We start from the raw sequence: 16,952 nt of genomic DNA, 5'->3' as shown, positions 1-16,952 counted from the left end.
GGCCTGTATTGCAGCCATCTTTAGCTTATGCTTGTTTTGGGGGCTAGTCCCCTTCAGTTTTCTCTTCAGCATATAAAAGGCATGCTCAATTGGGTTCAGATCGGGTGATTGACTTGGCCACTCAAGAATTAACAACATTTTAGCTTTGAAAAACTCCTTTGTTGCTTTAGCAGTATGTTTGGGATCAATGTCTTGCTGTAGAATGAACTGCTGGCCAATGTTTTTGAGGCATTTGTTTGAACTTGAGCAGATAGGATGTGTCTATACACTTCAGAATTCATTATGCTACTACCATCAGCAGTTGTATCATCAATGAAGATAAGTGAGCCAGTACCTTCAGCAGCCATACATGCCCATGCCATAACACCCCCACCACTGTGTTTCACAGATGAGGTGGCATGCTTTGGATTTTGGGCAGTTCTTTCTCTCCTCCATATTGTGCTCTTGCCATCACTCTGATATGTTCATCTTTGTCTCATCTGTCCACAAGACCTTTTTCCAGAACTGCGGTTGCTCTTTTAAGTACTTCTTGGCAAACTGTAACCCGGCCATCCTATTTTTGGGGCTAACCGGCGGTGTGCATCTTGCAGTGTAGCCTCTGTATTTCTATTCATGAAGATTTCTGCGGACAGTGATCATTGACAAATCCACACCTGACGCCTGAAGAGTGTTTCTGATCTGTCGAATAGGTGTTTGGGGTTTTTTCTTTATTATGGAGATAATTCTTCTGTCATCAGCTGTGGAGGTCTTCCTTGGCCTGCCAGTCCCTTTGCGATTAGTAAGCTCACCAGTGCTCTCTTTCTTCTTAATGATGTTCCAAACAGTAGATTTTGGTAAGCCTAAAGTTTGGCTGATGTCTCTAACAGTTTTATTCTTGTTTCTCAGTCTCATAATGGCTTCTCTGACTTTCATTGGCACAACTTTGGTCCTCATGTTGATAAACAGCAATAAAACTTCCACAGTGGAAAGATAATGGAGAAAGGGCACGACATTACATACTGTATACTGCAACTACAATAGTAGACAATGGAATGCAAAAATAAGAAGGATGGGGAGGAGGAGAGGTTAGAGGAGAAGGAGTAAACTGAAGAGAATGTAGGTCGAGAAGCTGTTGAGGGAGAAGGGAAGGGAAACAAGAAAACTAGGAATCATTCCATTGTGAAAAGGAGTAAAGAATGACTATAGTTTACTCTCTATTTTCTTACACAAATGATTCCATAGAAAAATAAATATAGGCTACAACTCTGGACATAGTGCAGGAAGTACTGCAATCTGATCTGAAGGAATCAACTGCAGATAGCATGAGTGTGGAAAAATGTCAATATGTCCACTGACAGCCTTAGGCAGTTTGTAAACTATTTAAAGACAAAAGGAACCAAAGTGCTGGAGTAACTCAGCAGGTCAGGCAGCATCTCTGGAGAACATGGATAGGTGACATTTCGGGTCAAGACACTTCATCTGAAGAAGGGTCTCGACTCGAAATGTCACCTATCCATTTCCCAAGAGATGCAGCCTGATCTGCTGAGTTATTCCAGTACTTTGTGTCCATTTGTGCATTAATCAGCATCTGTTGTTCTTTGTTTCTGTAGCAAATTCATTTCACTGCAACTTCGGGTGCATGTGATGAATAAAATTGACTTAGACTTTAGAGAAAACTAGAGCAAAAGGGTGACTTCCCTTGAGTGCCAAAAGAGGGAATATATAACTAATTTACAGAACTAAATAACTTTCATTTTCTATTCCAAAAATTAAAACTAGTTGTTCATCCATCAAAATATTTGACCAATCTTGTCTTGGGAAAGTTAGTTCAACAATAGATTAGATGGTAGTAATGAATGAGGGAATCTTTTTGATACTTGATTTAACTTTAATCATAACACATATTGCATGAGGACTTTATGTTATACATGTGGGCATAAGAATTAGTAATGGTTAAAATAGATACAGGGATGCACAACAAAAGTGTGCTAACTGGAAGTGATATGGTGCAAGGAATTGTACATTTTTTCGTAATATATATTTAGATATTGTTGAGGAAACATGCATCTTTTTGTTCATTGTTCCTGATATTGAATGACAGATAGTGATTTTTAATCTTTTGGAAATGTGGCAAAGTGTTTATGGTAACAGATTACTTAGTGTGAGATGCTTACTATCTAGAAGCTGCTGATGGTATAATAAGAAAATTGGAAAACATTTTCTGATTTATGGGAGCATAGAAATTCATTGTTTTGAAAATGGTTTTCTAATATAATGTCAATTTCTTTCAGATCATCAAATTTGTATTTTCTTTCTTCTTTATCATCAATCCATCAAATTTACTGCCTATTTTGTTATAGAAGTTAATTTTCCAAAATGCATGTGTAATATTGGTGTGAATCCACCTTCAACGTTTAATGGGCTTCTTAAAATAGATATTATGTTTAATACCTTTGGAAACAAGTTTTTTAAAATCATTTCATTAAATAGTTCAGTATAAGGAGCTCATCCAATGATTTATTTTCCAGATGAGAAAAGTATCAAGGTGACGGATAATTACCTGCTATGCCCAGCTCCTACGATGCAAGAAGTGGGGCAGTAAGTATTCAATTATTATAAATCTGTAATTATAAATAACCAGATATTTGAACAGGATATTCTCAGACCTCCAGGTTTCACCCTGTACTGCATTGCTTACCAACCATTTCATTAATGTTTCTTACCTGGCACTTAGCTGTCTCACATCTGAATCAGAATGTTTTTCATTGTATTTAAGAGGTGAACGTTTACTGTTCAGAAGGCAGTAAAGGATGATTCAATGGAGAAACAAGGAACTGCAGATGCAGGTTTACAAAAAGGACACAAAGTACTGGAGAAACTCAGGCAGCATCTCTGGAGAACATAGATAGGTGATGTTTCGGGTCGGGACCCTTCTTCAGTGATTATACAAGTTTTCCCAAAACAGATTCAGATGGGCTTCCAGAATATCTCAAGCACTAAGGAACTATATTTTAGCAAATCTTCACTCCAGTTGACTTGGTTAAGTTTAATACAATATTTTTTGTCAATATTTCAAAGAAGAAAGCTTCCCAAAACACATCAATATATTGGTCCTGAAGCCTGTCACCTAAAGGTGCTGATAGAAATAACACGACCTACATTTATCACCGTCAGAATTGGACTTCAGATCTTCATATGAGCCTTTTATAAATTAACGCAGTTTTCGTAGAGAAGGTACTCCCGCGATGCTTAAGTTTGGAGATTCCAGTACTTTGACCCAAGAATCAGATATTTTAAATTCAGGAGGTTGTGTAGTGGGGGAGTTTATTGCATCCCGTGCAGTAACTTCCTTTTCCATCTAAGTGGTAGAGATTGTGAATAGAGTCATAGTCATACAGTGTGGAAACGGGCCTTTTGGTCCAAGTTGCCCACACCAGCCAACGTGTCCCAGCTACACCAGTCCCACCTGCCCGCGTTTGGTCCATAGCCCTCCAAACCTGTCCTATCCATGTACCTGTCTAACTGCTTCTTAAACATTGGTATAGCCCCAGCCTCAACTACCTCCTCTGGCTGCTTGTTCCATACACCCACCACCCTTTGTGTGAAAATGTTATCCCTCAGATTCCTGTTAATTCTTTTCACCCTCACCTTAAACCTATGTCCTCTGGTCCTCGATTCACCTGCTCTGGACAAGAGACTCTGTGCATCTACCCGATTGATTCCTCTCATGATTTTATACATTGAATTGGGGAGATATTTTTGAAGAGGGCATGGCGTTATTGTAGATCATGCTGGAGATTACAGACAGTAGTCAGTGAATTGACTTATTAATGGTTGGATGGAGGTGGAAGAATGTTTAAGATGGGAATGAGTGGGAAGGAACTGCTGATGCTGGTTTGCAGAAGACAGACACAAACTCAGCGGGTCAGGCAGCATCTCTGGAGACGAAAGGGTGACGCTTGGGGTCAGAACGTCTGAAGAAGTCACGCAAATTAGTGCGATGAATCAGCTATTTCTGATGGATACCAAAAATGTTGAACACTGGGCTTTATCCAAGTAATCTGAGTTTAAGTTCTAGATGGCAAGAGTTACAATCAAAGAGTTATTAGATATCCACTGATATCTACACAAAAAGAGAACATATTTACAACCATATTTTTGTTCTCTTCAAATGTTTTGAATAAATGTGTACATTCACAAATGGTCAGAGAACACCGAACATCGAGCAGTTGATATACATTAGGAATCACAGTTTGAGTTTTATTGTTTTCACTAATAGATATGAAATGATGGTAGCAGGAAAATTATATAGATAGTCTAAGGTTTGTGTTAAGCTGGTCCCCCCATGTGGAATTCCTATCTACTGTCCTTGCAGATACATACTTAAGTGTACTTGGTGTAAAGGGCAAGGTCTAAATGAATACAATTAATGACGCTGCCAACTACAGATAAAAGGCCAAGTTTGGGGTGACAGATCTAGCCTTTATCAAAACTGCCATTAACTTTAACAGTAAATAATTGAGAGGTCAATTACTACTATTAAAAATGAAGTGAATAATGTTTTTTTTTAACTAAATAAAACAAGGAAATAATGAGAAAATTAAAGTAAAGCAAAATTATTTTGAAGAATGAATTAATTCTGTGCTTCCAGCATTCTGCTGGATATACTGCGTGACCCCATGGCAGGATTCCATGGATAATAATAGTCTTCAGTTCCCTGGCTGAGATTGATCTATTGACTAAATGCAGCGTAATGATGGAAGACATTTTATGACACAATTGGTTGTTAAATCAAGATTACATTCTACCATTATGCATGTCACAACTGGATTCTCACACTGTTTAATTACAGTGGGTATCCGACTACTTGCCAGCAGTGTTAGCGGAATGCAATGGAGTTCCATTATTTTAAGTCTGTTTTCTGCTGCCTCTCTTGAAAATCACACATCCGGCAAAATTGTCAGTAAGAAAATAACATTTAGCATGCAATTTTCAGTTAAAAACAAGGTCAACTTCTAATATCAAAAGCAAATGTGAGTCATTAAAGGGGATATCCATTATGAAGATTAGGTGTGAATGCATTGTAGTTATCAAGATCAAATGTTATGATGGACTTTTTAATCTTCATATTACTGCCACCCTTTATTCAGATTAACTGAAATTGTGGCTTGTTATGGAAATCTATCACTCTTTATTTTATTTTAGATCAGCATTTATTTATTAAATCAGCATGATTAGAAGTAATTAATTCTGCAATTAATGACATTGGTCAACATCTCGGATTCTTTCTATACATAAATCCATACATCAATCTATTTAATTTTTTATCTGTGACATTTAGAATCAAACTTGCAGGTACAGTTTCCTCAGATGACTGGCTGCTTCCAGCCCAGTTGACAGATGTTTGGAACTTTCCCTAACAGTCACTTCAGGCTTCTAAAAACGATGCTTCAGGCTTTCCCATATGTATCCTCCAGGCCTTTGGGAATGTTGCTTCAGGCATGCTCTAAAAGACCCTCAGGCGTTTACCCAACAGATGCTCAGTGTTTTAACCAATGGATAGTCCGAGAAATGTGCTTGCATCAGATGTTAATGACTTTTACCTGAACATTCTGGCTAGTGTTTCGCTTTTAGGAGAATTGCACTAGTTATGTTGCCATGATAATAGCATATTTTATGGTAGACGATCTTGCAAGCTTGTGCTTTGTTTTGCAGGTAATCAGTGGGCATGTAAATGCCGCAACGGCTTTAGATGCAAAGCCAGGCTTTGATCTGATATGCAACAGCCAAGAGCTCCTTTTGCTTAATCAAATCAAATTGGGAAAGCAAATTTTAATTTCTACTTTGTAAACAACTTCTTATGCTACCTCAGTTTTTTTTTAAATTATGCCCTTAGTTAGGTTTTTTATGAAACAATAAAGGATGCCAAGGAAGGGAATGTATCATTAAGAAGTAACTTTCTTCTTGCTTCCCATACATGCAGTAATAGGCATCTTAAAAATTTCTTTCACCCTCAACTGACCCTGGCACCAGTTGCTCTGTTCCTTGCCCCCCCCCCCCCACCCATTCAGTGTTCTGAAGAGATCATTTACTTTGTGTGTCTCTCTTCTACTTCTCTCAACTTCATCCCTTCTCAAAGCACTTTCCTGTGCATCTGCAAGAGATGCGGCACACACTTATTATTTCATCTCAGTGCACCATCCAGGCATGCAAACAGTCTTTCCAAATCAACCAACAAAACGAGGGCATTGGATTTAGTGTTTACGACGTGGTCTCCTCTGCACTGAAGTAACCAATGCAGATTGAGTGACCGCTCTGGAGAACACGTTCCATCCATCCGCAAAGGTGGACTTAAACATTCAGTTGCCAATCACTTCAATTATCCATCTCATTCCCACTCTGACCTCTTTGTCTTTGGCCTTCTATATTATTCCAACAAAGCTCAATGTACGCTTGTGGAACAATACCCCGTTCTCCATCTTGGTACGTTACTGCTTTCGGGCCACAATACTGAATTCAACACTTTCAGAGAAGTAATTTTTCCTGTTTGAATCAAACTAGTCAGTTATAATGTCAAGTATCCACCTGAGTTTGAGTTTAGTTTATTGTCACATGTACCAAGGCAAAGAGAAAGGCTTTTGTTGTGAGCTTACCAGTCAGTGGAAAGACAATACATGATTACGATCGATCCATTCACAATGTATAAATATATGATAAAGGGAAATAACGTGAATAATGTTTAAGTGCAAGGTAAAGTCTGATCAAAGATAGTCCGAGGGTCTAAAATTAGGTAGATCAGTATTGGTCTCTGGTTGTTGTAGGATGGTTCAGTTGCCTGATAAGAGCAAATGTCTCTGAATCTGGAGGTGTGCGTTTTCACACTTCGATACCTTTTGCAGATGGGAGAGGCCTTAGAATACATCTTTCTATACCCATGGGAAAGGGGAGTAGAGGGCGTGGCTGGGGTGCGACTCATCCTTGATTATGCTGGTGACCTTGCTGAGGCAGTGTGAGGTGTAAATGGAGTCAATGGAAAGGAGGTTGGCTTGTGTGATGGTCTGGACTACGTCTGCATCCACAATTCTCTGTAATTTATTGTGGCCTTGGATGGAGCAACATGAACTCCATCGATGCTGATAATCTTTTGAGTCAGATTTCCAACAACTGTTGCATTGCACCCAGTTCCAATATATTCTCCTGTTTTCTTTGTTCCATTTCACTAGCAGTTTTCATCCATTTCTGGCCTGGTAGCTATGAAAGCTTGTTTCACCTGGATGATCCTGTTCCCATCTGTGCAGCTGCTACCTGACCTGAATATTTCCAGCATATTTTAACTATTTTAAAATGTTATTACTTCTTAATTTAAATAATATTCTCTTTTTTCTTCCAACCAACATGGAAAAGCTTACATTTCTCCACAGTTTACTCCATTTGACCATCATTTCCCCTCCTTATTTGATTTATTACAGACATTCCCTTTGTTCCTTCCATTCACCCCACTTTCTCCGCAACTTACATCCCACGTTCTCTCACTTTTCATGTTTTGAAGGGTCACTGACCTGAAACATTATCACGACTGCTTTCTCAACAGACTCTGACCATTGAATATTTACAGCATATTCTATTTTACTCTGGCACTTTGTAATCTATCCTCATTTAAACAACATTTTACTTTCATGCTCTTCCAACCAAAGTGGGGAAGCTCACATTTCGCTTTCTGCTCCATTTGACACCAAACACTTAACAAATCCTTCTTCTCTTTGCTAAACACTCTGTGTTCTCTTCCAAAGAGCATTCCCACCCATCTCTGATTGTTCATCAAATGTGCTTACAGTACACTTGGTTCCTTCATTTAATTTTAATATACATTGTCATTATTTCAGTATTAAAGTGAACTGCATCTACTGAATATGGTATTTGTTGAGTGAGGGAATGAGGTGCATTTAGGAGGTGATGCTTATTACCTTACTTCTGCTTAACAAACCAATCTGATAAATAGAGGAATGACCATGGAATGTACATCTGTGCCATGTCGGAAACCCGAGGATTGTTAACGTGGTATCATTGTTTCACATGAAGGGTAGGATAACTACAGGCTGGTTGGTTTAACTTTAGTGCTAGTGCAGGTGACTGTATTGTACTCTTAGGCACAGTATGACCCTTCATTTAGAACTGCATGAATTAATGTGGGAGAATATGGATTTGTTAAAGGAAGGTCATGTCTAACTAAGTTGACTGAAAAATTTGAAAATATAACAAGGAGCTTAATGTGAGCACCATGTTTAGTGTGGTCTACATGGATTTTAACATATCTTTTGACATGGCAAAGTATCCCACACAATTAAAGCCTGTGGTCTCCATGGAGAGTGGCAAATTGGATCCAAAATTGGCTCAGTGACAAGAAGCATAGAGGTGCTGGTGGATGGGTGTTTTTATGACTAGATAGCTGTAAGCAGTTGAGTTCAGCAAGATTCAGTACTCAGTGTCTTGCATTTTTTTCATATATTGGTGATGTAGACATATGTATCAGGCATGAAAAATAGGCTTGCAGATGATACAAATATTTCATTCCATTTCTAAAATCCAATGATTATAGTTATTGTGTTTTGAGTGAATAACTTTAGACGGCTCAGGCTCATTGAAAATATCAATGGTTTTCTGAAGGAAAAAACATGATTGCAGCTAAATTGCAAGGTAGTTTGAAAACATATTTCCTGAGTTGCAGAAAAGGTGTTATTTCCAAGATTATGCAGAGGTTTGAAACGACCAAGCTAAATCCTTCTCACTCAATTCACCGGTACTTGTGCAAGAGGATGGTTCTCAATTCTGCTGCAGTAGAGGTAATCAAGACTCACAATTTTCTCAAATGAGATAGAACTGCAGGCATATTTTGAAAATATTTTTTCGGTCGTTCAACCAAAATTGGCCAAAATAAACAGAGTTCTGAAAAGTCACCTGACCAATGGAGCTCGCCATAAAAAGTGACAATGTCTAGACCGTTCATTCTCCGTCATGGTGACAGATAGGATTATTGTCCTGGGCTTTGCTGGTTATTGTAGCATCAATATTTATTTAGTAGCTATTTTGTAGTTATTTTGGCAATCCTCCAGAATTTGTCAGTATATGGGCCAGGACTGTGGCACATTTCTATCCAAGCACAGAAATCTCAAACTTGCTGATTGATGAATGCTGACAATTCCGTTTCTATCCTCCAGACTACTTTGCATGAACTTGCTGGAGTTGTGAGATCTGCCCTTGGACTTGGGTGTGGGGATTGCAAATCCACCATTTAATAGAAAGATTAAACAAAAACTTACCGTTTGAAGTTTGATCTTTATTTTATGAGAAGTTGAAGTGAGGAATTACGTGAAGAGCCCGCCAGCCCGCATGTGCGTCAATCTTCAGAGCAACTGTATGAACCACAGACCACTTGCACAAACTTAAACTATAGAAAGATTAATAACCGTTGAGTTACCAAATGATCTTTATGAGATTCAGGGTTGGGAGTGGACGGCACGTAATCCCCACTTCAACTTCTCATAAAATAGACAGGATGCGCCTGCTAGTGACTCCGAGTCCTTGCTCCCTTCTGGAGCCTGAACGGAGTTTCTTAGGGGAGGAAATAGAACGCAACCCTGAACCAGGTGTTGCCTCCTCAGGCCTCTGGCTGACTCCCTTTCGGAGCTCCAATCTGTACAGGCATTGCCCGTCAGATGCTCCGAACAGCCGCCTGCTCCAGTGGAGCCCCATTTTCCATGGTGTTCGCTGTCCCGGCCTGAGCCGGAGCCGCTATTTATAGCCGTGAGCTCCTGCTGAGCCTCCATGGCGTTCGCTGCACAAGCTGTGCCAGCTTCTCCGGGACCGCTGCCCCAATTTCGGAGCAGCGGCCCGTTCCTGAAAGAAAAATTTCCTCCTTACCTGTCATTCTCGCGCCATGCATCGACGTATTGACGCGCAAGCAGACTGGCGGGCTCTTCAAGTAGTCACTCACGTGACTTCGAAATAAAATTAAAGACTTGATGGTCGTGAATCAGAAATGAAAGTCATATTTTTCTTAATTATTTATGTTGGCTGCAATCTCTTTAATCATTTACTTGTGTTTCTAATGATTTTCAATTCTTTGTTTATTTTCTATTTACATTAATCGTTTAATGGTTTTTGAATGCTTTCACTTTCCGCAATATTTAAAAACATTGTAAACATAGCAGCTATGACAAACAACAGGACTGGGGGCACTGGGTTGACATTTTTCAAAGATATCTACTGCAGTTTTCAGGTTCATGACTCAATTATAGCAAATGAGACCCTTGTACCACCCAGTGAGGTTTTTTTCCCGGATGTGCTAAAGGTAAGTTTTGGAACTGAGTAGGCAGTCGGAACCCTTTCCCAGAGTGGAAGCCGAAGACTAGAGGGCTTAGCTTTTAGATCAGAGAGGGAAAGTTTAAAGGGGAAGATTTTTACACAGAGAGTGGGCAGTGCTTGGACCATGCTGCTAGGCATAGAAGTAGATGTGTTTGAAGAGGATTTTAGATAGGCACATGGATATGCAGGGTGTGGAGGTGTATGGATCACATGCAGGCAGTGGAGCATCATGTTCAGCACAGACATTGTGGGCTGAAGGGCCTGTTCCTATTCTGCACAGTCCTATGTTCAATGAGTATCCCAGCGGAAAGAATGTCCCATTGAACAAAATTCAGGCTAGAAATTCTGGGAACAACACTCTTTAATGATAAAGTGTTATTTATTCGATCTTTTCCTCTGACCTTTCTGCAGACTTTCATGCTTTAGAATCAAATACACAGGACAAGATGTTAAGAAGTCCCTTGTGCCAATAGGTGGGGAGCATTTCACGACATTCGTTGATTGTTGAGAGTGGTAGACGCTCAACATCTGTGGGGGGGGGGGCGGGGGGGGGGGGGGGGGGGGGGGGTGGGGGAGTGGATACGTATATCTTGGCCTGGGTAACCTTTATTTACTTTTAAAAGTCCTCATAGATTCTGTTTCTGCCAGAATTGCTGACGGGCTATGTCAAAACTCTGATCTCTTAAAGCAAAATACACTTCCGTAATCCAAATTGCATTGGAATATGCTGCCTGTCGACATCTCCCATAAAATTATTCCTGTTTATTTTGGCCACATTGCTATATTCTACTTTGTGATAGGGTCATATAAATTGTTTAGGGTAGGCTATACAAAAAATCTTGCAACTGTGCCAAAGCAGTAATTATTCAAACTTCTTAATCAAAACAAGAGAATACAATAAGGATAACTGAGTTCCTGTAAATCCAATCACATAACATTGTTATTAAACTAAAATATGAAGCAGGTCAGGCAACATCTGTGGTGGGTAACAAATTATTGTTTGAGGTCAGTGACATTTCATCAACATTCGAATAAATTATCATAGAATAAGTTTTAAGATGCAGTCAAAGGGGAGGAAAGAACAGGAGGGAGAGTCTGAAAGAGAGGAAGGCAGGAGAGATTAAATGATAAAAGAAATTACGATGATAAAGCTGTGATAACAGCCCAAGTAACAAAACCAGATGGATTTGGAAGGACTGTAAATGGGAAATACAGAATCATTACCTGTAAAATCCTAATCGGTATTGAAACTGGGAGGGTATAATGTTTCCAATTGGGGGGAAAAATTGGTGTTGTTTCTCAAGCTTATATTCAGCTTTACTGGAATAACTGAGGAGAATTAAAGTGACATGTGACTGGATGAAGTTATTCCACAGTGTGGCTATCCAGTCTGCATTTGGAGACCACAGTATGAGCCAGGATATGTTTGGGGCATTGGGTGGTGGGTAAGAAGCAAATAAAAGAGCAGGTGTTGCACTTTCTGTGTGCAATAAGAAAGTTTCATTTATATTTAACTCAATCCCAAATATAATTTTGATGAATCTGTGCTATGCTCCATTAAAAAATAATATCTCTGCATTACTCCAAATAAGGTGTGAGGAAGCTATTGTGAACCCAAAATCTAACTCCCTCGTGCATTCATAAATGTTGTGCCGTTTTGAATACTTTTCTACCTCCAAGTCATTGGATGAGGGTGATGTGCACACAAGCACCTTCATTTGCCATTGTCGTTCAGTTCATCTTTCTGCTTCTGTCCACAAAATCGGGTGGTTTCCATGTCTTTTGTTACTATTCAGGCTCATTTCTAATTTTTCTTCATATTCCCTCTTGCTCTTTCTCATCTCCTCTGTTTCCTCTCTATTTCCTACAATCGGCTTCATGTCAGTGGGAGTAGATCGTACCTCTGTTCTTTCCAAAATTGCTTTCTTCGGAAAAAGAAGTCTAGCCTATCCATGGTTGATTTCTTTTAATATTGGGAATCAAACTTGCATTATCCTCTGTAGTGCAAGGCCTGAGTGAATCCCTGCCATTAGTTTGTCTGGCTAATGCACTTTATAACTTTAGCATGGTTTCTATATAATTTGAACTTCATTGACTATGCAATAGAGTAAAACAGTTTCACTCTGTACTTTTTGAACATGGTGAACCATAGATATTTACCATGGAGGTTTCTACTACTGGAATACATCTGCTTTGTTTTAATTTCCCATATGCTGTATCCTGTATCTCCCCAAGCATATAAGTTAATTCCAATTTTATGCACTGCTGTGGTCTCTTCATTCATCCTTTGTTGCTACACACAGTCCAAGAATTGTGTGGCTAAGAGTATTTGACGATCATTCTCCAATGAGGCCATGGTGTCATTTTTTACCTCCACTGCTGCACCTCTCTGTCCCTTGCCCAGCTATTTCATTGCAGTTCTCTCCATGTCAGTAAGTCCACCCTTTGATAGATACTAACCTTCATCAAGGTCACATCCTTCACAACCTTGAGTACCCATTGGCATTTGTTTATAACTCAATTTCTGGAGCAATCATTTATCGAAACTCTTTGTAACTTTAGTTTACAAGCTTATTGATTTACTTCAGGCAACTCATCACTACCCATCTTCCACACCCACTGCCCCATTATCACTCCAACAACTGTTTGAGTTGTCATCACCTCACTCAAAAGCTAAATTCCAGGATGCAGCAACATGATGTGAATTTGCTGAAACTGGTTACTCTACTTTTTTTCCCTTTGATGAGAGAGCAGTGCTAAACTATTATCCACCTCTTTGATGTCCCTTAGGACTATCCCTGACTGGATGTTGCTGCCTTTACCTTGCACTAAACGTTATTCCCTTACACTGTATATTGTCTTTCTGCTGGCTGGTTAGCACGCAACAAAAAGCTTTTCATTGTACCTCGGTACACGTGACAATAAACTAAATTAAACTAAACTATTACTTCATTAGTTTTCTAGTCAATTAATTCTAGCTTATAGATCTGTAAGGGTCAAGTGCAGGGCACAAGTTTGCTTTTTTCCAGTCTATGTGTTGATTCACAATAAATGAATACTATCGTTTCACCAAACCTCCCTTGTTTTTCTCAATGTTTTGGGGTATCGATTCACTGAATTTTCAGTCCTTCCACCACGATTCCGAACTACTCATTTGCCCTGTGTTGCATTATCAGTGCCAGCCTCATTAAAACCCAGCAGTTGTGTCATTTAGTGTTTGTCTTTTCTGGTTTAGTTAAACCCATAATGCTGTAAATCCTTGCCCAGATGCTTCCTCATTATTTAGTATCAGAATATTTATTTGGTGGTGTGCTTTGAATTTGCTGTCATGTCCTATTTCTCTGCTTTCTTGATATTTCGATAGTTTATTTGGCTTTCCTAATTTATGTTCTTGTATTTGACAATATTTTACGCATTTTCATCCTGCTGTGTAATTGTTCTTTTTTTCTTTTTATATGCTTGTGTTGCCCAATTATTTTGCTTCACAGTGGCCTATTTGACCCTGCTGTGTAAATAAATACTTACCCCTGCACATATTATATATTTTTTGAAAAAGTTCATTCACTGTCAACAGTTTTATCCTTAAGGAATAAGCTTACTGCAGTATTAATTCCTGATTGTTCAAATACATGTTACATTTTCCTTATAAATAAAACCTTTCATCTTAACATGGCCTCCTCTCTGGTACTGATGTATATGTTTAAGTTATTAGTTTTGACATTTTGACAACATAATGGGAACATTTTTACACTGGTCACTCGTTCTAAGTCGATTGATTCTTAAGACTCTGAGCTCCCATGACAGAATAAATAGATGTGTCTTGTTTAATCTTTTATTCTACTATGTGACATTTCTTTTACTACATTGTTTGAAAAAGTAATAATAACATTTCTTGTCATGTGAGGACTGTATCAAGCCTATATATACTTTTTAACATTTTGAATTATGAGAGAGCAAAGTCTGATATTTATTTAAACATTTCCCAGCAATGACCATCTTTAATGTGGGAATGTCTATTGGTGTTTGTTTGTTAAATTCACATCTACCAAGATTCAATGAAAAACTTTGTTTTGCCTGCTATCCGGGCAAATCATACCGCATGTGAGTATATCTGGCAGTGCAAAGGAAAAAATAAACAAAATGCAGTATATAGTCTTACAGCTGCGGAGAAATTGTAGGTAAAAAAAAAAAGTGTAAAGGCCACAATGATGTGGATTGGAGGATCTGGAATTCTAGAGTCTGATAACAGGGGAGAAAAAGCTGTTCTTGAGTCTGGTGGTATATGCTTTCAAGCCTTTGTATCTTTTGTCTGGTGTGTTTTTGCCCCAGGGTGTGAGTGGTCCTTGACTATGTTGGTTGCTTTACCAAGGCAGTATGAAGAATAGATGGAGTTAATGGTCGAGAGAGGGGGTGGGTTTGTGTGATGGACTGGGCAGTATTCACAACTCTCTGCAATTGCAGATAATTGAAGAAGGTCCTGACCTGAAATGTCTCCAGAGATGCTGTTCAGATTCAGATTCAGATTCGAACTTTATTGTCATTGTGCAGTACAGAGACAACGAAATGCAGTTAGCATCTCCCTAGAAGAGCGACATAGAATATAAGCAATAAACAAATATATTTACGTGCTTACAGTCATAGTAGTGCAATTTATTTCTGGTGGAAGGAATGTCCGGGTGGGATGATTGGCAATCACCGAGGTACAGTGTTGAGTATTGTAACAGCTGCAGGGAAGAAGCTGTTCCTGGACCTGCTGGTCTGGCAACGGAGAGACCTGTAGCGCCTCCTGGTAGGAGGGTAAACAGTCTGTGGTTGGGGTGAGAGCAGTCCTTGACGATGCTGAGCGCCCTTCGCAGACATCGCTTGCTTTGTACAGACTAAATGGAGGGGAGTGAGGAACCGGTGATGTGTTGGGCAATTTTCACCACCCTCTGCAGTGCTTTCCGGTCGGAGACAGAGCAGTTGCCATACCATACTGTGATACAGTTGGTAAGGATGCTCTCGATGGTGCAGCGGTAGAAGTTCACCAGAATCTGAGGAGGCAGATGGACCTTCTTTAGTCTCCTCAGGAAGAAGAGACGCTGGTGAGCCTTCTTGACCAGAGTTGAGGTATTGTAGGTCCAAGAGAGGTCATCGGAGATGTTGACCCCCAGAAACCTGAAGCAGGAAACACGTTCCACCTCCGTTCCGTTAATGTGGATGGGGCTGTGTGTGCCGCCCCTAGACTTTCTGAAGTCTACAATGAGCTCCTTGGTCTTCTTGGAGTTAAGGGCCAGGTTGTTGTCAGCGCACCATGCTGCTAGGAGCTGGACCTCCTCCCTATAGGCCGACTCATCGTTGTTGCTGATGAGGCACTTTGTGTAATTTTTTTGGTAAACCAGCATCTGCAGTTCCTTGTATCTCCTCTCTAAAATTGCTTGTGGTCTTCAGCAGATCATATGCTATATCAACGTGTGATGCACCGCATAGGATGCTTTTCATGTGGAATCTGTTGAAATTGTTAAGTGTCTTGAAGATATGCCTAATTTACTTTGGTTTCTGAGGAAGTACAGATGTTGGTATGCTTTCTTGCCATTCAATCGTGGCTGATCTATCTTTCCCTTTCAACCCCATTCTCTTGCCTTTTTCCCAGATCCACTGACACCCGTACTAATCTTTGTTGGTGATATTATCGAGTTACTTCACTTAGATATTCATCATTACCTTCATCCACTCAACCTGGAGTCACCATTGATTACTTACTTGCTTAATCATGTTCTTGTACTTTATGCAAGATGGAAAGAAATGAACTCGTATTGCTCATTATTGCTGACATAAACAGTGTTTTGATTCTTATAACTGACTATGGAATCTAATGAGAATAAGAATTGAGGATGTGCTTTTTAGCAAAGGAATGGGATGCCCTTCGGGGAGCCAGCAGAAATTTGTTAGACTGAATATCCTTCTTCACGCATAAATTTAGTTTCAGTTTCAGTTTAGTTTATTGTCAAGTGTCTCCAGGTACAGTGAAAAGCTTTTGTTGGTGATATCCAGTCAGCGAAAGATAATACATGCTTAAAACCGATCCATTTACAGTCTATAGATACATGATAAGGGTTTAGTGTTATGTGCAAGGTAAAGCCAGCAAAGTCCGATCAAGAATAGTATGAGGGTCATCAAAGAGGTAGATAGTAGTTTAGCACTGCTTTCTGGTTGTGGTAGGATGATTTAATTGTCTGATAAGACTTGGAAGAATCTGTCACCGAGTCTGGAGGTCTGCTTTTTCACACTTCTATACCTTTTACTTGATGGGAGAGGGAAGAAGAGGGAGTGGCCAGGATGCGACTTGTCCTTGATTATGCTGCTGGCCTTGCCGAGGCAGCGTGAGGTATAAATGGAGTCAATAGAAGGAAGGTTGGTTTGTGTGATAGTCTGGGCTGCTTCCACAATTCACTGCAATTTCTCGCCGTCTTAGGTGGAGCTGGTCCCAAGTCAAGCTGTGATGCATCCTGATAAGATGCTTTCGATGGTGCATCTGTAGAAGTTGGTGAGAGTTGTAGGGGACATGCCAAATTTCCTTAGACTTCTAAGGAAGTAGAGGCGTTGGTGTGCTTTCTTGGTCGTTGCTTCAA

The 16,952-nt window shown here is 39.7% G+C and overlaps 1 protein-coding gene across 1 annotated transcript in view; it reads left to right on the top strand.

The window, feature by feature from the left end:
• Positions 1 to 16,952, top strand: part of antxr2 (ANTXR cell adhesion molecule 2) — a 208,971-nt gene that overhangs the window by 57,711 nt on the left and 134,308 nt on the right. The window contains exon 10 of the mRNA XM_033023964.1: positions 2,508 to 2,577. Coding sequence (XP_032879855.1) covers positions 2,508 to 2,577 — 70 coding nt within the window. The remainder of the gene's footprint in view (positions 1 to 2,507; positions 2,578 to 16,952) is intronic.

Source organism: Amblyraja radiata, chromosome 1 (assembly GCF_010909765.2).
Source record: "Amblyraja radiata isolate CabotCenter1 chromosome 1, sAmbRad1.1.pri, whole genome shotgun sequence".
NCBI classification, from domain to species: Eukaryota; Metazoa; Chordata; class Chondrichthyes; order Rajiformes; family Rajidae; genus Amblyraja; species Amblyraja radiata.
Note: the sequence above shows the minus strand (reverse complement) of the source record. Positions and strands in the feature narration are given on the sequence as shown.